The 22,990-nt window shown below is 37.7% G+C and overlaps 1 protein-coding gene across 1 annotated transcript in view; it reads right to left on the minus strand.

Annotated features, from left to right (window-relative positions):
• NT5DC1 (5'-nucleotidase domain containing 1) overlaps positions 1-22,990 on the minus strand; it is a 137,377-nt gene that overhangs the window by 34,337 nt on the left and 80,050 nt on the right. The window contains exons 7-8 of the mRNA XM_058801870.1: positions 12,635-12,809; positions 8,089-8,186 (exon numbers count right to left, since the gene is read on the minus strand). Of these exons, the coding sequence (XP_058657853.1) occupies positions 8,089-8,186; positions 12,635-12,809 (273 nt within the window). The remainder of the gene's footprint in view (positions 1-8,088; positions 8,187-12,634; positions 12,810-22,990) is intronic.

Raw genomic sequence — 22,990 nt, forward strand, 5'->3', positions numbered from 1 at the left:
TACATATCTTAGGTGAACATACATATCTGCCAGAGATATGGTGCAGGGGAGGTCACTCAATGTCTTGGTTCTTTAGCTCAAGCAAAAAAGCCAGTGCTTTTGTTTTTCTAACATTTGTTTATCTGGTCTGCCTGTGGGCTCCTAGAAGACAGAAAGTGACTCTCATCACATCCTTACACAACAGCTTAAAGAAAAGGGGTTTGAGTTTTATCCTTCAAGGCCTTGAATATAACATGATGTAATCAATAGCTAGGATTTTGTAGTAGTGTTACTGTAGCAGTTACTGTAACTCCTTTTAAAAATGAAAATATACTCTCTATACACAAAGAATTCTGTTTTGGAGTACTTGGCAAATATGCTAAACATGTTTTCCAGTTTTAACAAAAGGAATATTGTAGATACCATGCTTTTGAAAGCAGCAGTTTAAACTTTCTTTGAACTAGTGTCTGTAATATTCTTATCAGCTCTGTGCCAAACACGCTATTTAATATCAAAGGTAATCAGCTGAAGCAACCCCTGCTGTCTTCATGCAGAAGCAAGTTGCAGTTTTTCACTGTTTTGATTTTTGGATGAATGACTTATTGTTCCTTTTATCCTCTGAAGTACTTTGAACACTATGCAAACATATAAGGACCTTGGCCTGACATATTTACCGTAAGTTTTTTTCTTTTAAAGAAGGATGGGCATTGGAGAATGCATGTCAATACTCAGCAACAAAGAGATGCCTTACTTCAAACACTGTTAAATTTTTTTCTTTAGAAAAGAAAAATTAAATAGGGAGTTGTTTATGAACAACAGTGAAAATAATGGGGACTATCTTCCTATGAAGTTTTCTTGCGCTGTTGCATTCACTGAAAGTCTCTTAGGGTGCAGGGTCTCTCAAATGACCCAACTACTGTGTCATTTTCCAGTAGCTGGGTCATTTGTAGCTAGTTTCTCACGGATGGATACTCAAATATCTAATCAAGGGGAAGTTTGTACTGCAGCCTTTCTCTGGGTTGGCAGTGATAGGCCCATCTTTTCCTCTCCAGCCTGCTGAGGGTGTAATATCTCACAGAATGCTAGGCCGGACTCAAATGTGGTTGAAAGTGCAGTATTGATAGAGGTTTGCAGTAAGGGATGGGTGGAAATTCCTACCCACATATACCATGAAATCCTCAATGCTTAGGCAAACAGAGTAAATGTTAAAGAATTAGCTTGCGTCCTGGTAGCTCTTCTGGCTAATATGGTTGAGCCAAAGGAGCTCAAGAAGGAGCACCAAACCCAATTTCCACTGGCCAGTTCAGCTGATAACCAGGCACCTCCCATGGCCAGTTTCAGGCATTAGCTGAAATCCCAGCCCTTGCCTGTGCTCCAGGTTTATAGTGAATTGCTGTAGTCAGGCCAACATGGTGCCCTCCTGGTAGAAACAAAAATAGAGCTTTGCTGCCCAACCTCCAGCTTCTGATGTGCTGTAAAATGCCTGAGTGAAACCCATAATTTGTGTAAATAAATTTGTGTAAATGATGTGATGACAATCTGGCCTCACTTCTGAAGCAAGTACCAGTAAAGCCTGTTCAAAAACCAACCCCAAACAAACAGAACAAAACACACTCACTCCACTCTTCCTAAGAAAAGGAATGGCTTCCCAGCTCGGATTGCCAAGAGGAATGTGCTGTAAGGGAAAGTCATTCTTTGGCTTCCACATGGTCTAACTGCTACAGAGTCACGACTTGAAGAACTTACACCAGTTTAATCACGCCACTGCAGTAGTAGCTACACACACTATCAGTGCAAGCTGCAGTGTCTCCTGCATTTCACAAAAGGTTTATAAATGATGTACTGCCAGTTAGTGATCAATTGTGTGTCCTCAAGTTCTAATTCATTATCTCTGTCATGGAACAAAATTGTACAAGGCATTTGTTTTAATGAGGCAAAGACCATCAAACATGGTAGCCAAGGACTTTGGAAACTATCAGAAAGAAAGAAGCCTGTGACTTTAACAACCTGCTCAGCAAAAGGATGTGAGCATGTGCTGGCCCAACTCTATTTTGCTTTTTGCACGTGTTTTAAATTTACAGAACTTTGCACTGAACACATAAAACCCCAAATCCAAACTGTTACCATAGACTATGTTTACCAAAAATGAAATAAAATTTAACTGCTAGAAAAGAGTTTGTTAACCCATCAGGACAGTTAAATGACTCTCATCTTACGTATCCCATGACTTAATTACAAACATTGAGGACATGATAGAAAATGATCACCTCTGTTCTCAAATTATTCCCAAAGTATTGATTTTAAACTACATACAGGTACCATCTAGCAAACCTTAAAAAGATTGATTGGTATGTCCCTTTGATTACAAGGTAACACCTGTTGATTTTTTTAAAAGTTTGTCCACAGGACATAAATAAGATCAGGAAACCAGTAGTCTCTGAGACAGCTGTTTACACTGTCAAGGAAAAAAATCTGAAGTGGCTGATATCTTTGCAAAGATGTACACAAAGTGGAATAGTTTCAGACTAAGATCATTTAAACTAAGGATAGGAGGTGAAACAGTCATTGAAGAACCCTAACATTGTGGATTTTCTTGAAATAATCTCCGAGCGTCTCCAGTGGATTATGAATATTTGTATGAAAACAAACCTTGGTATAGGAGATTAAATTTCTTTGTATGTGTCTTCCACTGTCAGCCCTACAGACCTGTCCTAGCCTGCTTTTCAGAAAGTGGAGTCAGACATTGATCGTGTTGCCAAAGAGGGTGTCACCTGAAGGAAGCACCTTTATAAGGTACTTCCATAATCCTTTTGGTTTCTCATTATAAAAATTAAAAACAGTCAGGTTCTAGCACTGAATATTAAGTTAAGTCTATATAATCATCTGTACTAACCAGTTGCTTAAAAAGAAACTCCTTTTTCTCAGAAATCATGGATAAAATGAAAATCCCTGGCTGAGATTAGAGTAGGGAATTATTTCTCAGTGGTGGCTTGGGTACACAACAAGATGCTTTATCCCTTTCAATCGTGGACCTCCTACTGTCAGCTTATTACAGAATCTGTTTCTGATATTAGAGCATTAAGAGACTCTTAATGTCATGTACTGTGAGGTACGAAAAGATTGAGTTTTGAAAACTAGAGTACAAAATAACATTACTTGTTAGTTTTAATCATTTTTCTGTCCTAAAAAGCTGGAAATCACATGAAAAACAGTGCCAATACACTTTAAAGAATTGCTAAACAGCACTTCCCTTAAAAAAGAGTAGCATGGCTTTTAAGGGCCATATGGCACTGTGGGATGTTATAACAATATAAAGGCATCTTCCTGTAGAAGAGATATAGGAAATGGTTATGGACTTGATAGCTCTTGAATAATGCAGTGTGCAGCCAGTGCACCCTTTACATGCATTCTGTCACATGCTTCCAGCAAAAATGCATTATTATGTGGCCTCATGTTACAGAACATATCCACACAGACTGATCTGAACAGGCACCATCTCCAGAAGAATGGCAACAAGCACAGCTGCATTAGATACAGGAACACCCTGAGCCAGGGGAGAACAGATTACACAGGTGCCCTTTGCTGGTGCTGTTGTTATTCTCCTTGTGCCTCCTGAGAGATGAGAGATGAGGCCCTTTGTGGGCATCCCTGCAAAAGGCTTCCTGAGCTCTGAGACCTGTGGGAGCACAGTGCTGCATCCCCTGCTGGGGCTGCAGGGCCAGCTGGGAGCCCCAGTCAGCCCAGGACACGGGTACATCATGTTAAGCTATGTTTGAGACACTAGCCTTATTGCAAAAGTCCTCCTTGAGGCAACAGTAGAAGTCAAAAAGCAAAGACCTGATATTCAGAAAACCCCATCAGTGTGAAATCCCTTTCCCCTCTATGCTTCCATGTCCTGCTCTGCTCTTACTCTACCTCCCTCCTCCCATGCCCCCACCAGCTGGATCCCCCAGCCCATCTCTGGCGCAGTCAAACGCAGTTGTTCACAAAAGATGGCAAAAGAAAACTCAAGTAGCAGACATGGGATCACCACCTTCTGAAATCTTGCAGTCCCTAATAACCAAAGATGGTCTTTATTGCAGAGACATGGTGTCTTATATCCGATCTCCATATTTTCCTCTCTAATTGGTCCTTTTGGCTTGTAGAGTTTTCTTGCATTTTTAGAAGGGAGAAGAAGCTTGTGCACAGAACTGTTAAAATGGCAGTTACCAGAAAACCATAAAAAATTAGAGGACTGAAAGTTTCTTAAATGGGAAGCTACATTCTGCAACAGAGGCACCTTAAGATGGACATAAATTCAAGTTCAGAGGAAGGAAGACAGCCTGGAAGTGTAACTGAAAGCAGGCTTTGAAAGTGGTATTCACTGGCACTACATCTGTAGGATTGTTTTCAGCCTGTACAGATACATGCACATGAGGCTATACATAAGTTTTGAAGTGTGTGTTTTAAATTCAGGCACTGAACAGTCAGCAATACATTTCCAATTTATGGGAAAAAAACCCCAAAAACAAAACAAAAACAAACCAGATCAGAAAAGACAGCTGTGCCTGAGATGAAAATAAAAGATATATAAGCATATAAGCATTCTTTAAGACCAAGCAGACTTCCCTGTGAATACAGACTTAGAGAAGGCTTCCAGAGAATTAAGGGTTATCTTTAGCATTTCAATTATAATTTTGGATGTATCTGGCAATGATCAGGACTAGCAGTCAGGCTAGTAATTTGATATGCATTAAAAAGTGATGTGATAAAGGGAAAGCTCTGTTGTCAAATGTTACAGAAATCTTCATGTATTGCAGATTATCATATAATTCACAACTGTCTTTTCTATTTATATTCCTTCAAGCCCTTCATGGAATAAGAAATTATTTTAAGCTGGATGTAGCTGTTGAAAGCAAAGAAAATCCTTCCTTGTCAACATAGGATTTACGCAAACATTTTCAACATGATCCTTAGGTCTTGTAGCTCAAGATATTATTAGTACTTTCAAGAACCATGAGAGGAATTTCCCTATGTAAAACAAAATACAACCTCATGAATAACAAGTTAGTTATGGAGTATTTATATTGTGGTAGCAAAGGCTGGGGGTATTTTTACGTGCAGCTCTGTTTTCACAAAATATATCCTTTGCTACATAAGTTACCCCTAATCATAAAAACCATTTTGCCAGATCAAAATAAGTGTAGCTGTCCTAAAATCTGTAAAGATACATATAAACTGTTCCTTCACTTAACAGAATGGTACTTTGAAAGAAAATTATGCAAAATTAAATAAATAATTATTGTGCTTTTCAGTGCCCCAGTCATACAAATCTTTTAGGCTTTCAAACAGTGTTTTGGTTGCTTTAAATGATGCACATCTTGAAATGAAAATGAAATAGTGATGCAATTTTAATTGATCAATTAAAACAATTTTTCATGGTTTCTAAATGGATTAGCTCTAAAATTACTTGTCTGCTGAAAAAAACACTTTTCCAGAGCTGTTACCCAATATCACATTTCCAGACAATGCCTCCTTTGTCATCTTGTCCTGTTTCTCGTTCTCCTTCAAATGCCTACTGAATATAACTGCCTTTTGAACCAATTCACTGAGAATAATTTATCCTTCTCTTTACTAAACTTCAAAACCTTTCCTTCAAAATCTGGAGCAGAAGTTCTGTTACAGATAAATAATATTTAGCTCCAGTACACAATGCAACACTTGGGATATTTGAAATTAAGAACACATTCCATATTTTGTGCCTTATCCTTAAGTCCATTTATAGCACAATGAAAAATGGTACCATTAGGAATTTATTGCAGCTCAGACTGAATGGTTGGAACAACATGGCTGAGACTCAGACCTGGAGAAATGGGTAACAACAATAAGTAATTACTTCAGTTTATTTTCTTCCTAGAAACAACACATTACTTCCCAACACATTTCTTCCTAGAAAAAGGTTTTTTTTACCCTAAATTACCTTAGCAAAAGTTTAGTCTCTGTGCTTTAAGAAAATATTTACTATGATGTTCACCTACAGATTTTTAATTTTTCAAAGGAAAAATACGAAAATTTTGTCCCCCTGATCTGCAGCACAGTGGCCAAACTCTTCTGCCTGAAGTCTGTAGTGCCAACAGGAAGAAAGAAACTAGAAACTGAGATTTTTAAATTTTCAGTGGTTCTGATATGAAAAAAAGCCTTAAAAATTCTGAAAACTGCAAAACTGCTCCCTGTCAATGTGTTCGAAACTTCACTGTATACTGTTTCAGCTGCTGTGAGGAACACAGAGGTAGGGCAGCAAAATAAACATTATAGAAATGTATTATTATTTTGGGAATTTTCTCATATAAATGATCCTACTTCTATGGTTTAAACTTCATGTAGTCTTTAACAAGCTCTACAGTACTTTTAAACGTATCTCTAAAAATCTGCCCTATGTGTATAAGTCTTTGCTGTGAAAGTTGTGGTTGGTCTTGCAGAAGACAGCAGTTACTGTCTTTGGATACAAACATATTGAGAAAAAAAATACACTCACAGGTCAGTGGTTTCAACAAATTATTTATCTGATTATTACTTTAGTTATGTTTGTGTGCTTCATCTATTTAGATAGTGAAGTGTCCAGAACAAAAACTACATTTTATTTTGCAATAATAAGGTATTAAAATAATGAGTGATTGACTGACATTTGAGCCGCTTTGCGTTGTCAGGATATAAACTGAATAAAAACCACAAAGTAAGTAAGAGAACTCCAGATAATGCTGTTCCTGTTTGAAAGCAGAGAAAGAAACATCTTCATGAGAACTGTTCCTTACAGCTCAATGTGGTGATTATGCCAATGCTACATATTATCAATGGAGAGAGTAACTTGGTCTTCTCCCTTTATTCTGCCCCTTTTTTGCACAAAAAAAATCCCCAACCAAAACAAAAAAACCCTCCTCAAAGTATCCTGGAGCTTTTTGGCTGTCTTAAATTTACTGAAACTGCCCAACAGGTCCAAAAGCTGCTGGCTGGATTTCTGACAGAGGGACACAGCAGGATTTCCTCAGGAAGTCAGGCTAATCAGATTGTTTAAAAGAAATCCAAAGTGAATTACATTTTATTTTCAATTTGCTTTACACAAAACTAAATCAAATGGTTGCAGAACTAAGCCTCTTTCACCCTTTATGATTTTATTCCCCATTTCTCCTTTCATACAAGTAGTTTCAATTTCCCTTCTGAGATTACTTACTTTTTTCTCAAATTGTCAGCTTGGCAACTATTTGAACTAATCCTTTAAAAATCACACCTAAGATACTTCTTATTTTCCTATATAAATATGTGAAACATTAAAATATAGTTTCAATATGTATTTTTGCTGCTTGTTTCAGATTTACTGTAGAAGTTACATAAGCAAAATTTCTTTTGGGCTGGAATGTGCTTTTCCTGTCAAAAATTAATGATCAACTGTGGTTTAGTGTATGCCGACTTAAGTTATTTTGGCTATATTTTGGCTAATTTTCAGGTAACTTAATCATAAAGGTATTTACCAAAATATGGAAAAGTAAACTGTCTTCAGCAATGTTTTATTGTTATTTGTAGTTCAATGAACATTGCTCTTATAAACCTCCTGTGTTACAACCTTAATTACCTAATGGACAACATTGCCAAGTGCTTCAGATTGTTTTAATTAAATTAAATGAGTACAGGGGTGCTTCCTTTTCACCTGCTCTCTCATTATTTAGCCAAAGTAAACACACTTAATGCTGTCAGATTTCCATCATAAATTCTTTCCTTCAGCTTTACAATTTTATTTGTACAGTTCTCCTAATTTTCTTTAAATTCTTTAAGTATTTCTGCTTTGTTTTTTCCCAGAACTAAATTTTGTTTTCTCTGCATGACCCTGTGAGCACAATGAAGCTTCTTTTTCATTATTGATGAAATATCTGAACCCCAATGTATTTTCAATTACTATCACAGCTCTGCCTTTTAATTGTCCTCAACACTGTAATTTTTAATTTCTCAATGCTCCTCAGTCTTAACAGAATTTTAGTCCACTTCCCACTCCACTGCCAGTGTTCAGTTGCCTTAATTTTCTTTTTTTTTTTTCCATAGAAGTAAGCAGATGAGAAGGGACTTACAGCTGCAACTTACCAAGAGTTCGGAAAGGTCTTTGATTTGGTGTATGGGAGAAGAACCCAGGTTTCAAAGCATTTGTGATCAAGATGTCAAAATACTCTTCGAAATCATTCCTACAAAACAAAGTAAATGTGATTAATTAAACTAACAAATTACTCAAAATGTCATGAAATACTCTTTAAGACTTCAGAAAATATCAGAGTATTTCTTTAAGGTACTTGTTTCAGTCACTTTTTTTTCGATGCTTGTTCAATGTCTATTATTCTTTTCCTGAGGCTGTCAAAAGAGAGTCAAACCCCCAGTGAGTTATCTTTGAGAATACTCATTATTTGTAAAAAGATGTTCCTTGATCTCTGGAGAACATGTAACAGATGACATTTTTTTAATGTGAGATGGCAACATATGCACAGACGTGGACTGAAAGTTGTAAAATGAGGGATTTTCTTTTCAAAGAAGAAAATCTGAAGTGATGGGGTCAGAAGTGGCTGAAGAGACTTAAAAAGACAGGTGCTTATTTGTAGGTATCCACACTGAAGATATGCACAGGCCTAAGATGCTCTTGGCAGACCCCAGAGATCTAATTTACAGCCAATGGAAACTAGAGTGTAATCTCACATATTCCAAAACTGAAGCACCATTTTGATAGCTGAATTCCTTCTTCAGACTCTGCTGGCTGCTCTCACTACATCCCTGCTGGTTACAGGGAGGCTGGGCATGTGACTACAAATAAACAGCCACCAGCTTCAAGTCCTCATCTGCCTGCTGAATCCCACGATTAAATACAGATTTTTCAAAGATCATTTGGTCCATATATACAGATTGTTATCTGGACTGTGGAAATCCCATCAGTTTAAATGGGTTTGAATGTCTCAGCATGGTATGTAAGAAAACATTCCTCATCTATGATGCACTTTATTTTATTAGAAATATTTCATTGCTTAGCTTTTCAAAAAAGTGATGGATACTCTTGAATGGAACAATGAAATCACAGATGGCAAGTCCAGGATGGACACAGGCACTGAAATGCTATCAGCAGTAGAGGAAGTTTGCTGGAAGTAAACCAATCAACGATATCACTTTCAAATAAGTCATAGTCTTCCAAGGGACTGAGATATCTTATCAAAAACTGAATGCTCTCTCTATGAGAGACAGCTTTTGGGCTGTGCTCAAAATTATTCCAGCCTTAAAATAAAAGTCCTTTAAATTTTCTTTCTCTAATGAAATTTTAGCTTTGTCTAATTTTTCTCCACCCATGACCATATGTAAACCTTTGCCTTTTTAAAAGTACCAGTATCAAATATTACAATGATGTGTTTTTAAAATTTGCTTCCATGTGGAAGATTCCAGATGCTGAGCCAACAGGCAGGGTTCTTCTGTCCTCAGGTGAAAAGTATCAACAGAGATAAACTTTTCAAATTAGCATCTGATGCAAATAATCCATCTAGTGGTAAATTAAGCTTGAATTTGCAAAACAAAGCAAGCATTTCAGGAGCACAACAAAGAACAATTAACAAATGAGAGGATAAGCAGAAATTCCCTCAAGCTGTACAAGAGCAAGTTTAGATTTGACATTATGAAAAATTTCTTTGCAGAAAGGGTGGTCAAGTAGGAGAAAAGTCTTCCCAGGGTAGCGGTGGATCCACCATCCCTGGAAGTGCTCAAATAACGCATGGATGTGGCACTTGGTGACATGGGTTAGTGGAGAACACAGAGGTGCTTGCTTAATGCCTGGACTCAATGATTTTAAAGATTTATTCCAACCTAAATGACTCAGTGGTTCTCTGATTTGTGGGAAAAGTGGCAAGTGCTTTGTTTAAAAAAATTGAAACAGAACAAGCAGACTTTTCAGAAGAATTGGTAACTTTTTATTACTCTGTTGAAAAACTGCTTTGTGTGAGGAGATGCTGTTATCTGTGGCCTTTTTTGAAACAATATATTCAATCTCATGTACAAAGCTGCTGTTTCTATGAGAGACTTTTTGTTACATTACTATGTAACACTATGCATAAAGCAAATCTGTTCCACCAATCACTGCCTGTGATTGGTACAGTGGCCTGTGGTTACAGTAAGTAGCTTGCACACTGGGCAGGATGTATCTTGCACATGTATTGTAACTTTCACCTTCTAAAAACTGCACTCTGAATTCAGATAGTGGTTGACACCACAGACAGAGCCAGTGGAGAAACATCCACATTCTTGAAACGTAATCCATCCCACTTATTTCAGACATAATTCATAACCATGCAGACTGAATTGCCAAGGATAATGCCCAGTGGTTTCTCTCCACTAACCACAGAGGGAAACGAAATGACCAGCTTCAAAAAGTTACTCACTTTTAGGTGGCTAACATTCCTGAAAAAGTGAAGTACAGTTGGCTTCAGTGACTGTCTGATGATTGACTCATCTTGAGGTGTGCTTCTGCCAACATTTAAAGGTTCAACTAACTGGGCAGCATCCTCGTGGTAGGTAAGACTGAAAAGTCACACCATGATGCTGCTGTATGAATGAACTGGCACTTGCTTTTTAAGGTTTACATGTCTTATTTACTGATCCCAGCAGTATGTCTGTGCTCTGGCTGGGAAACAGTTGTCATTTTATTTCAAAATGAAGTTTTTACTTCCTCTTCCTACCAAAATGTGTTCTAGTCAAGGACAACTTTGTCAGATGAGCACAGTTGGGATATTTTGCTCATGAAATGGTAAATGATACACTTAAGTATGAATTTCCCAGCCCAGCTTTTATGAAGACAGTAATTTCTTTGCAAAAAGGAGCTTCTTTAACAAAGTGCAAAAAAGTAAACAGTTACAAGGTAAGGATATTAGGAGTAAGAGGCTAAAACTTTACACGCATCTCTGTTTTTCATATTTATCATTATGGGCTTTTTTATTTCATACTATACAATTTTGGGCTTCTCAGTATCATATTGATTAACCTACATAATCCTTAATAAAGGATTATGGAGGTGCAATTTGTAAGTGTTGATATCAAGAATAAAATGTAGTGTTGATGTCAAGAATAAAAACCAGTTACCCTGGTCAAATAAAGTTAAGGGCAGAGATAATAGGGGTGAACCTAAACTATATTCCAGTACAGCAAAAAGTAGCACAGGTACGAAGAGTCCTTGTGTCTCATATGAGAGGCATGAAACAAACAAAATCACTAAAAGGTTTAGATTTTCAGGAAAATAACCCCACTTCACTAAAGTCTAATGGACAGTGGAGTACTCAGTTCTCCAAAAGCTACTTGGAAGCCACACTGCATGAATCACTGGAAAATATGATTGTAATAAATACCATAGAACAATCTACGCTTCTGTGGAAAAGAGAGTGACACAGTATCCTTCTACCAGGAAATCTTTTTCTGGTGTTTTGAAAGGCAACTGATCATTTCTGATATCTTGCTTACTGTCTTCCAGCAGGATTTCTACAGCTACCTTCAACAGCTGAACACTATTCACCAAGGAACAGATAGCCAAAATCATTGTATGTGGCCAAGAATTTACTTTTATACCAAATTTTCATTTGGGAAATAACTAGACAGATTTACACAAAAGAGGTAATTCACAGACATCTTGCTCATAAAGGAGAATAGCTTTTTGTCAGGAGGTAGATTTGTCCCTCAAACGAGCAAGTTTAATGTTCATGCAAAGCAGTGAGAACTGGCACGGCTGATGCTTTGTTTTAGCATTTAGCCTAGAGAGTACAAAAGAGAGTCATACTGGCAGGACTGGTTTTGGAAGGTAGCTCTGTCTTTTACCTTACCCGCGGTTTTCTTACAATGTTGCTGTATTCATTCTGCTGTTCCCTGGCATATCCTGATAGCCAAGGTAGGGTCACACTGAACTACTTTATTTCTTGGATTAATGATAAATAAACCGTCTCACTCTGTCACCTCACTATTTGCATCACTGATTAATTTATTTTCTAGGTAAGTGACAGTTCTGCTGAATTTCACTGAATTTGACTCGACCAGCCATGTTCTTAGCATTATGCTACAAACTGCTACTGTGATCAGCAACTGCAGCCTCCACCAGTTGCCAAGGGCAATAAACTGCCTGCTGTATCTTTTCTGCTGTGAAGAAGCACATTTCTCGTGCGCAGCCATCTTTCGAAAACCACTAATGGGAAAAAGTACTGGTAAGATTTTCCTGCAAATTTACTGCGAGGAAACGTAATAATACTACTAGTTGCATGCACTGCTGGAGAAGCGAGAAAAGAAGTGGCTTAAATAAGACAGTCTAGCAAAAGTTTACAATAAAATTAGGAATCAGATGGCGCACAGGATATTGGCCTGAAAGATAATGCCCTGGCATCTTCAATCCCATCATGATGCCTCCAAAAGGATGCAGGTTGTGAGTGTGCTGTGGGTCAGACACAGCTCACAGGCTCACAGATGGACTACTCTGTCTCTTGTAACACTCCACTAGAGAGGGGCCCAGCGGAAAACTCGGAACCAAATAATTCACCATACATAAACAAAACTCAAATTAGCTTACCAATAACTCAGGCTTATCTCCAATTGTTGTTGGGCAGATATAATTTGAGATGGACTTTGCACTCACCCAAGAACATGCTCACACAGAAGCCTGCAGTAGTCACTGTGAGAACTGGTAATTAACAGCAGAATCTTCCCAGCATTCTTCAGTTGTTTCAGCCACTTTTTTACAGACTCGGGACATCTTTGTAAATATTTGTCTGGATGATTTTTCACTTCTGGGAAATACATCCCACAGTCTTCTAAAAAAATGAAAACATAATTATGTTATCCAATCCTGCTCACAAACCACTCAATCCACACAACAAATATCCTTTTATGTGCAAACAACAGAATTAAAATAAGGCAAAGCAAAGTTTAAAATTTTTTCTCGGCTGTAATACAATAGAAACCAAAACTCCCAAACAAACCAAGAAGATTCACTGTAGCAGAAATAAGATTGCATGACTTTCTTATTGTGGAATTTTCATAATCATTTGGTTTGATGTTCTTTTGCTCATAATAGTTAGTAGCAAAGAAATTTCAGATTATAGTTTCATGCAGGAAATAATTACTTCTTTTCACCTTTGCTCAATTTTTGGATACTCAGTTTGTGATTGTAAAATGAGCTAAATGTTTAGAGAGTAGTAAGGGCCTAAAATTCCAAAGAACACCTGTTCACTTATTTCTGACACTACATTAGCATTGACTGATCAGTAACATCCATTTAATTATATTTGCATTTTCCTCAAGTAGCACTTTATCTATGAAAGGTTGATCAACTGGCAAAGTCTTGTAGGTATTTGGAATACTAGGAAGAGATGCAAAAAACTGCCCTATTCCCTATTCAGCTTCAATAATGTTCTTTTTGCCAAATAAAACAGCAATAGAATTTTGCAAATACACTTGGAATGTAAGATTTTAAAAAGTGTGGAACAACACTAACTTGGCAGTAAAAGTTACCTATTCATTAAAGTCACCAATAAATATTCATCTTGTTATAGCCCATAGCAGCTTTACCAAAATGTCAAATTAACATTAAATTTCCCTACGTATTTCTTCTGTGCTCAAACCCTCTGTAACCAAAACTGTCAAGCTAGTTAAAGGTTTAAAAAGAAATACAATAATTGTAGAGACAGAAATTATATCAAGTATTTGGCTCTCAGTCTGTGTGTGTTATATTATAATGAACATCATCACAGATTATTTTTCTTCCAGCACTTGTTCTATATGCAACTGTCTGTGGTCAACTTTGCTGAATGATTTAATAAATCCCAGACATTACTTAGCCTTCTGGTATGTGAGTAATGCTGTTCTCTAGTTTGAAAAAATAAGATTTAAACCACTTGAACTTTAGCTATTTAATGGAAGAGAACATGCATGTTTGAAACAGTAGTATCAAAGAAAGACGGAAAGATGCTGGGCACTAAACATTGTTCCATACACTACACATTCAAACATCTACAGATGGCAGCAAAAAAAAGTCTTCCAAAAGAAGATTCAAATTTGCTGTTATCCCTGGAATTAGACAGGAGGCAAAAAATGTATTATTCTGTACTACAACTTGGCATATTTCTTCCAAAAAAGTAGACTGGTATATCTGAGAAGAGTGTCTCAAACAAAATCTCCCAACTCACAACCAGGCCACTCTTCCAGCTCTTCGCTGTGTTTAGGCCAGGCTGTGTAACAGTGTCTACCAGGGATACAAGCCTGCTCCTGCAGACAGCATTATGGGATGCCATGACATTTGCCTTGAGCACTAGCCAAGAACAATGATATTTTTGATTAAACAAAGCAGATTTATGAAAGAAGGTTTCCTGTTGTGTTTTCCCTCCTTCTTTCCTGAGGCATGAATATTATTTGGGATGAGCAATAATTTCTAGGAGCAGAATCTGCATTTTTTTTTCTTCATATTATAACTAGCAATAATATTTCATATGCTATCCTATGACAATTTTTCTTTTTGTGTTTTGGAAAGTGCACAACATTAGATGAGAAGAAAGGGGCACACACAAACAAAGCAGGCTTAGCACTAGCTCCTACAGCTACAAACAATTAAAATAAAGATGGCAAAGTTCATTTATATAACCGGTGACCTATCACTCCTATCCCTCTCAGATGAAAAGGTCTGTTTTACTCCTGAATGCTCTTTGTTTTTCTGTCCTTATGAAATCCCTTCCACTGTCTGTGACCATTATTTGATGGGCAATTTAAAGCCTTTGAGTTAATTTACACAAAACTGTCTCACCTCTCCATAATCTGTGCAGTATCTTCTGTGTGACAAATCTATTCTATTTGGCCTTTGAGATGCATCTGCATTGGAAAAGGCCAACAACTCTGGGTTCAATATATGAGCTGAAAGAGAGTCTTATTCCAGCTTTCTATCTAGACCCTAAAGCCCAGCTGTTAATTGCAGACAAGCAATGAATCAGTTCTTGACACGGAGATCTGAAATTTGCCTCTGGGCTGTTTGCCATATCAGGCAGAGGCAGCTCATAAGAATCCTCATCAAAGCATACTCTACTGTAATTAGACCAGCACGGCCCAGGAAAGCAGAGTTTGACTTAATTCCTAACATACTATTGTATCTGGTGAAGACAGTTTGGTGGAATACAAACTCATACCTGTAAATGAGATTAATCACCAAAGCTTGCCAGATTTGATTGAAAGCCACATAAAAGCCAAAAAACTTCCTCATTAACCCAGGGCAGGAGCCAATTTTGATGAGTATAGCAGAACCACAGGCACCTTGCTGGCAGAAAGAATTGTGGAAGCTTTAACATGTGATGGAGAAATAGCATCGTGTCAGCCTTCAAAATCAAATGGCATCACCAATAAAGCCATTTTCCCCATTATGGCATAGGTTTTACTATGTTTTACTAAAGCAAACAAACAATAAAAATAAGAAGAAAACTCTATTAAACAAAGCACCAGTGAGAAATCGGAAAAGAAATAATTTTATCAGAGACAACAGAGGAAAGCAAAGATGAGTGCTTACACAACTGTCATACAGCTCGATTCTTGAAAAACAAAGAAGTAGTTCATCAGAGTAACACTGTTCTGGAGAAATAAGAAATTTCTCTAGCCTGTAAAACCTCCCTGACGATGCTTATGGGCCATCCAAATTGGAAAATATTCTTATAAATGGAAATAAAAGCAAACTTTAGGAAAGTTTGTTGGTCCACAGAGTATCAAAGTGGGGGACTTGTGGTCACTGCCAGATCCACAACTGATGGTTTGTTATCTGTACATTGCCTAAAATAAAAGCTCTACTTTTTTTCCTCTTTGTTTTATGAATATCACTTAACATACAACTATATGGACATTGACATATATTAACACATACCCATATATCAGGGAAAGCAAAACATTCACAAAACAACTGTCCCAACTTTCACCTCAAATTCTCTGTTGTTTACAGTTACCTTCAAGCATGCCAAAGCCTTCATTAGTAACCTCTGGCTCTTTGGCAGTGTGAACACTTACACAAAATACAAAGAAGTATTTAATAAAACAATTCAAAACAAGAAGCCTGTGACAATCAACGTAACAATTAACATATTTACCCCCTGTCATTTTATGAGAAAACTTAATCCAGTGATGTGGAGGAGGAAAGTGAATATCTAAGCATTTCATACACAACCTTGGAATGTACTATGTATATGTCACCACGGAACAAATGTAATTTTTTCAATTTCCATTCCTGTTATTACACAACATGAAGTTTATCTCAAATCTTTGAAATACAGCTTGCTTTAGCAAATTAGCAACTAGACTCTTAAGGGATTTATTCTAATCTTCCAAATATACTTTCAAAAACAATTATTGCTTTTGCAGTCCACCTTTCAGAAGGTATTCTTTCAGAAAAATAAAAGTATCCTTTCAAGAAAAAATTATACATTTTAAGCTGAAGATGGAAATAGAAGCAATTAAAATGAATTGTCTAGAACCACCACATATGCCAGAGCCTCTTATCAGATCAACATCTTGGTGTATTTTCAAAGCAATATCATTTCCTCTGTCTGTATTATCAGAGGTTTCTTTTGTGTCCAGCTGGGAGTTCATGTTTTCTTGTTTTATCTGACATTTTAATTTGACAGTTAATCTGATTTTTAATCTGACATTTATCTGACATTGTGCTGACTTGTAATTTAACTGTCTGAGAGCTGTGATAGCAAGTGTGATGGGAATTATGTAGCTGGAAATGCTGGAAATGCAGAACCCCCAGACCATACTCAGAGAGAGGCTGCACAATGCTTGTCGTGTCTTCCAGCACAGATAATAATCCAGTCTTTAAGCCAACGACCCTTCTCTACTTTAGTCACAAAATTACTTTATTGAAGTATGCAGTTTGATATTTGTGGGGAAAAAAAAAAAAAATCTGGATTTCTCTTGTGCTCTGCATTACACTGCTTCTCCCCAGCAGGGTCAGTTCACACCCACCTGGCCCTGGACTCATTTGGATTCAATGCCAGTAAATCTGCACTGCCAGGACACTGCAGTTTTCATCCCTTAACTGCTATTTGGATTATAAAGTGGGCAAATGTTCAAGGGGCACCTTTCTGGCAAGGTCTTAGTCCAAAACTAAAACACAGGAACAGTGTATTTCTCAGTATTGTCACTGCTTCTGAGGGGAACTTACTTGATTAAATTAAAAATAATTTATCTGCTATTTATACAATTTAGCTAAGCAGAAAAGTATGAAGCTAAAAAAATACCACTAGAATTCAGCCAAGAAAAATAAACTTTACACTACCAATTTGTAGCTTGTATTTAGTGGCTTTAACAACTAACAATCTCTTACAATGAAAGCAGTATTTGGAAATGTGACTTTTCTCTCTTTTAAATTCAAAGGCAATATGATAACTTAGCTATTAATACACATAACCAAATTCTCTGTAGCTCTGCCATGAGATAGAACTTCTAGTTCTTCTTTAATTTTTGTCTTAATGCTGGTTTGCAGATAGCAGTTATTCATTTGATTAACAGAGCAGAGCTGCAATAAATGTTACAAGCAGCGATGATACAGACAAAAATATTCACTGGTTATTCCTATGCACTGTGGCCTTACAGCACTTCATGTTTTTAGAGAGAACAGAGAGACTTCTTTGACCATTGTTGCTGTCTTCCTCTCCTGTCTAAATAAACGAATACAACAATTATCATAAATATTCAACAGAAACACAAGAAAAGTAACTTCATCACAGAAGATTCTGCAAAAGAACTTAAATTTCAACTAATGAAAGCAAGTAGAAGAGAAAAGGGGTGATGGTTAAAATTACATTAGGCAAGTTGTCTTTTACTGCCTTTTACTTAAGCTGAAGTGTGCTCTTGTAGGAGCAGCAGAAGCAAAATGAGAGACAGAGGGAAGGAAATGTTTAAATAAAGCAAGATAAGAAAAGATAATGGTGACGCAGGAATGACTGGACAAAATATGGTTACATTCTGGAGGCCTGGGATGAGGCAGATATCAGGAACAGAGAGCAGCAGGAAGAGATAAATCATCCTCTCCTTCCCCCAGGAGATAAAAACTTTTAAAAACAGAATAAAAGGATGACAGTCCTGGAAGACAGGAGGTTAGGAAGAGGCAAATGTCATAGGAGCAAAAATGAAGAGTGACAGATATCACATATTTTGAACTTTCATGTTTTCTACAATTGTCTCAATTCTTTAGAAAGATTGAGAAATTGAGAAACACAGTGCCATTTCTTAAAAGGCCAAAGGGTTAAACATCCTGGTCCAGTTCAGGCAGGAAGAACACCAGCTATTTACATTTCTTTATTTATTAGGAGCAGACATGAAAACAGGATTCTAAGTTTGGAGACAAAGGAGATTTTAATTTTATGGTACCCGATCTCTCATTCTCACCTGAAAAAAAGAGTGAAGCAGCATTTTAAAAGATAAAAGAGGGGGGGGAAGGAGCATGGGTGAATTGGCTAGTGGAGACCAGAAATTCAGAATAACACCTCAGTGAGTTTCTGCCTGTCACAAAGCTGAACTTTGCAACCCAATGAATCTCTGCTTGTTGTAGCTAAGAACTAGCTTATGTGCCAGACATATGAGTAGCTGCTTACACACCAGTATCTTTCAAGCTGCTCCTGCATATACAAAGGGAAGAGAAATGTGACAGAAAAGGGAAAAAAACCCCTGAAAATCAGACAGAAGAGAGGAGGTAGGAAATATGAGGAGAAATAAAAATCCAACCAGTACTAAGGATAGGTTTCATTCTATTAATAATGCACAGTTTTAAATAGGGAACATATATTAGGATGCCAAATCAAATTAAAGAAAAAACTTTTCCTCCTGTGTTCTCAGAAAATTAGGTATTTCTATGATCACAGTGTAAGCCCTCTGCATGTGGCACTTGAGTTCTGAACTAATCACATATTACCAGCTGAACTGCAGGATCAACTGGGTCTTCATTTGCCTCTTTTGCCTGTGTATCTGTCAAAGATGTTTACCGCCCACGTAACATTAACATTCTCAATATTTTTAGCAACATCCAACTCTGGTCAGGCAGAAATAGATCACATTTTCTAAAATAATAAACTATTTTCCAGTGATGACAACTCTGTGCTCACTTTGATTAATTTCAAGGGGGTGACCATAAGGTAAGGGTCCGTGGTGGGCTAGGAAAAACATGACTACTTGGATTAATAGTGGCTGCAGTGCTATATAAACACTTAATACACTGAAGGAAACATTTTAGCAGAGCACACACAAAACATCACCTCTGCAAATATTTCATGGGTCATTTCCTCTTCTAATTATTTTCTACTCCTGTGGCCTATGAGAAATTTACTGCAAGATTTAAAATGCTTTGGTAGCTAAAGATAGGTCTCCAACAAAAAAGGGTCTGGTTGACTAAAAATTTTCCTAAGGAAGCTAAGAGCAGATGTTGTTTCTTCTGGCTTAGTATTACAAGGCAGGAACTACCACTCTCCCTCCTTTCTGAGTTGAGGTTCCCATGACAAAGGCAGTCAGGACAGCACAGGACCTTTAGCTATATTTAAAGGGAAGTCCTAATTTCTAAATTAGAAGCTACTACTGCTCTGACATTTCTTAGCTGAACATCACCCCCCTCTTCCCCCTGTGTAGCAGGGAGTAGAACCAAAGACCTCTGATGGACAACCCAGAACCTCAAGGCTGTGCAAGGTTTAAGGGCTGGCCCTAATCAGTCAGCTTCAAGGTGAGGCTGTATAATTTCTTGAAAACTTGTCAACAACTTTTCCACAAAAACTCTTCAAGCAAGCTTAAAAAGTGTCCTGGATGCAGAACAATCAAGACTCAATGCCACAGCCAGATGCTGGCATGGCTTTTGCATGTTAGTGTTATTCCTACTTCTTACTGAGGTCCACGGACACTGAAAGAGAAATCCAGGCTATTTTCATATGTTTTCTGTTCTTACTGGTGCTCCCAAATGGCTGATTTAACTGCTCCCACAGCCACAGTAAGCCCCACTCTGCAGTCCTTGCATCGTGTCATCCCAAGCTTGCAAATGCCTTCCTTTAGAAAAAAGTACACAAATAAAAGAAGTTATGAGAAGCACAGATATGTGGCAAAGTCTGCAGCCTGACTTCACTGTGACTGCTGACACATGACACTTGTAAGGAAGTTGTCTTCATGTAGGTAGTTTGAATGACCCTCCAAAGTTTTATATACACAAGTCTTGGAGAGAGTATTTCTTTCTTTCCTTGTTTTTTCTTTTCCTTCTGCTTTCATGTTAATATTTATATCAATTGATATTTATTTGTAGCAATGTTTCCCCAACGCACTACAAAGCAGGAAGGATGTACTTTGGAGGTAGGACAGGATCTGTTGCTATATTTTAGAGGAAATTATTTATTTCTCCAAAGAATTCACTTCCTTGCTTTACATTATCATGCTAGTTAGAAGCATAACAGAACAGATTTATCAAACAACATGAAACAATCAATTTCTGATGACACTCTCACAACCCATGGGCTGAACACTAAACTTGTGCAGAGGTAACTACCCCTTGCTGGACAAACATTCAGTTAAATTAGTCTGATTCCCCAGATCCTCCCTACAACTACAGTGAACAAGCTGCAGGAAAAATCTACTTTGTTCCATTGTCAAGAATGTCTTCTGATAGGATTTATGCAACACATTTATGCTTGGAAGTAAAAGACTGAAAGCTGGCAAAGGGATTGCTCAAGGCAACACAACTCACATTTTTTCCTCCTGTTGAAGATTTACATGAATCATTTGTTATATAAGTATTACCATAGTATTAGTACTTACAGGAGAACAACCTACCAGTGGTAAATTACCAAAAAAATGCTGGAAATCTCCATCCTCACCTATACTTTGACTGCTGAAATTACTGATCCTTATACACATATTTATCATACAAACTTGCCACAGAAGTATATTCGAGATTTTTCTTCTACATACATTATAACTATTTGCTCTCAACACCAACTTTCCCAACAAATTTTTCATACTTCAATAGTTGCCTGTTAAACTCTACCTGTTGTCAATCAATTCACATACCTTTAAAATACATTCCCTGGTAAAGACATCCTAAAAATCACAAAACAATTTAGGATGGATGGAGGAAATTGTTTTGTTCAACTGAATGCAGCTAAGTAGGTAGGGAATGGAATCTGTTCAGGATGCTGCTGCAGTCTAATGTGGCAGGAAATAAAATATTCAATTGTGAATCTGATGAAGGTTACTTGAGTCCATTAGCTTGTGTAAAATGTGCTTTTATGCTTGGTGTGGAAATGAAGTACATAATGAAGAAATAAAATACAGTAGATAGATATCTTACAATAACACAGACTACAGCTGCTGATAAACTAAAAATCCTACTCAGCTGTCCCGCTCCACCAAGAAGACATTACAGGTAATCCCTGCTTTTGAGATCTCAAATCAAAATAGCCCTGGACAAGAGATGAAACTCTTTCTGAAGCTTTGAATGGACCAGCTACTTGGAGGCACTTCTTGCTGCAAGAAAGAAGTTTAAGTTCTCAGAAAAGTTTTTCCTGGAAGCAGCAGCATCATGTACCTCTTATATTTGCACATGTAGATATTAACACACAGAGATACATATATATGTATACTAAAAAAAACCAATATTTTTCTTAAAACAAGAAATAATCCTTTTCTGTCTCCCAAGACATTGGGCACTGACAAGAACAAATGGTTTTAATTCCAGCTTCCAGGTCTACAGCTGCAAACTTTCCAAATCGGTACAGATGGACCAAGAACTGTAAGCAGACTCATTTAACTTCCTACATAACATTCCTATACAGACGCCACATGCAGTCTTCAAGAACAATCTGATTAGCAGTGGGAACCTGCAAGCAACAAGTACCACAAGAATGGGGTAGGGAGAAGAACTCTGTGTAAATTGGGGCATTTAAAATGGTATCAGAAAAACCTGTCAGAAAACAAGACATTACAGAAGAGTGTGACCAGGGGAGATTTGTGACAGGCTATTCTCCTTTCATGTTTATGGCTATGTATACACAAAGTTACCAGCCACGTGCTTTCTGTGATCTCATTATTTTTACAACTTAAAAGTAGCGTTCAACAATTACTACTCATACTGTAGGTGATGTACCACCTGCTGTTATGCTTACCATCACATTTTAATACATAAAATGAAAACCTTACTCTTCTTGCCTGGGATCTCACCCTAGCCATCCTGTTAATACAGCTCTTCAATCACACACATACAAAGTGCTTTTCATGGTTCTTGCCTATAGAGCTGCATAGATCTGGCTGCAGAAGAATATTTTCAGTTCCTGTGTATTAAATATTAACAGGAAGATGTACCAAGAAGGGCCATCGGGATAAGGCTCAAGGAGCTGAAATGACAAGGAGTCAGGGTACATTCAGACTGCGCAGTGAAACGCGGTATAAAGGCGTTCACTGATCGCTAAGAAGCCGGCACAGCTGGAGGAAGCAAGGCTTCCACGTGTGCGCATTTGTTCTCCATCTCATCGGGCCACACGGCTGCGGAAAGAGAGAGAGCAACTTCCCGGAGCAGGAGCTCATCGTTCCCGGCGCTCCTCCCGCCCCCGGTCCATCGGTCCGGCGGTGCCATCTAGCGAGGGGCGCCCGGCAGCGGCACCGCGGAGGCGGCTGCACCGCAAAGCGCCGCAAGCTCCCTGCCCTGGTTTAGACACCACGGCTGTCGGGAGCACAAGTCCCAGCTATTCATTTTCCCCCGCTTCTCTAGTTATTGAAACCTTCTTAAATTTCAAGACAAAACTTTTAAAGTTTTGAAGAAGTGAAACGTGGAGTTCCACAGCCACAAATGGCTGTGGTCCTCAAACAGCAAGCGTGACAGGTCAGGCCATGGGTGTGTGAGGAAGGCTTCATGAAAAACACTGGGTGATTAAACATAAATCTAAGAGGGGAATAAAAACAGTCTTCAAGCATGTACAAAGTTCATGCTTGGGGGAAAAAA

This window comes from Ammospiza caudacuta, chromosome 3 (genome assembly GCF_027887145.1).
Source record: "Ammospiza caudacuta isolate bAmmCau1 chromosome 3, bAmmCau1.pri, whole genome shotgun sequence".
Taxonomy (NCBI): domain Eukaryota; kingdom Metazoa; phylum Chordata; class Aves; order Passeriformes; family Passerellidae; genus Ammospiza; species Ammospiza caudacuta.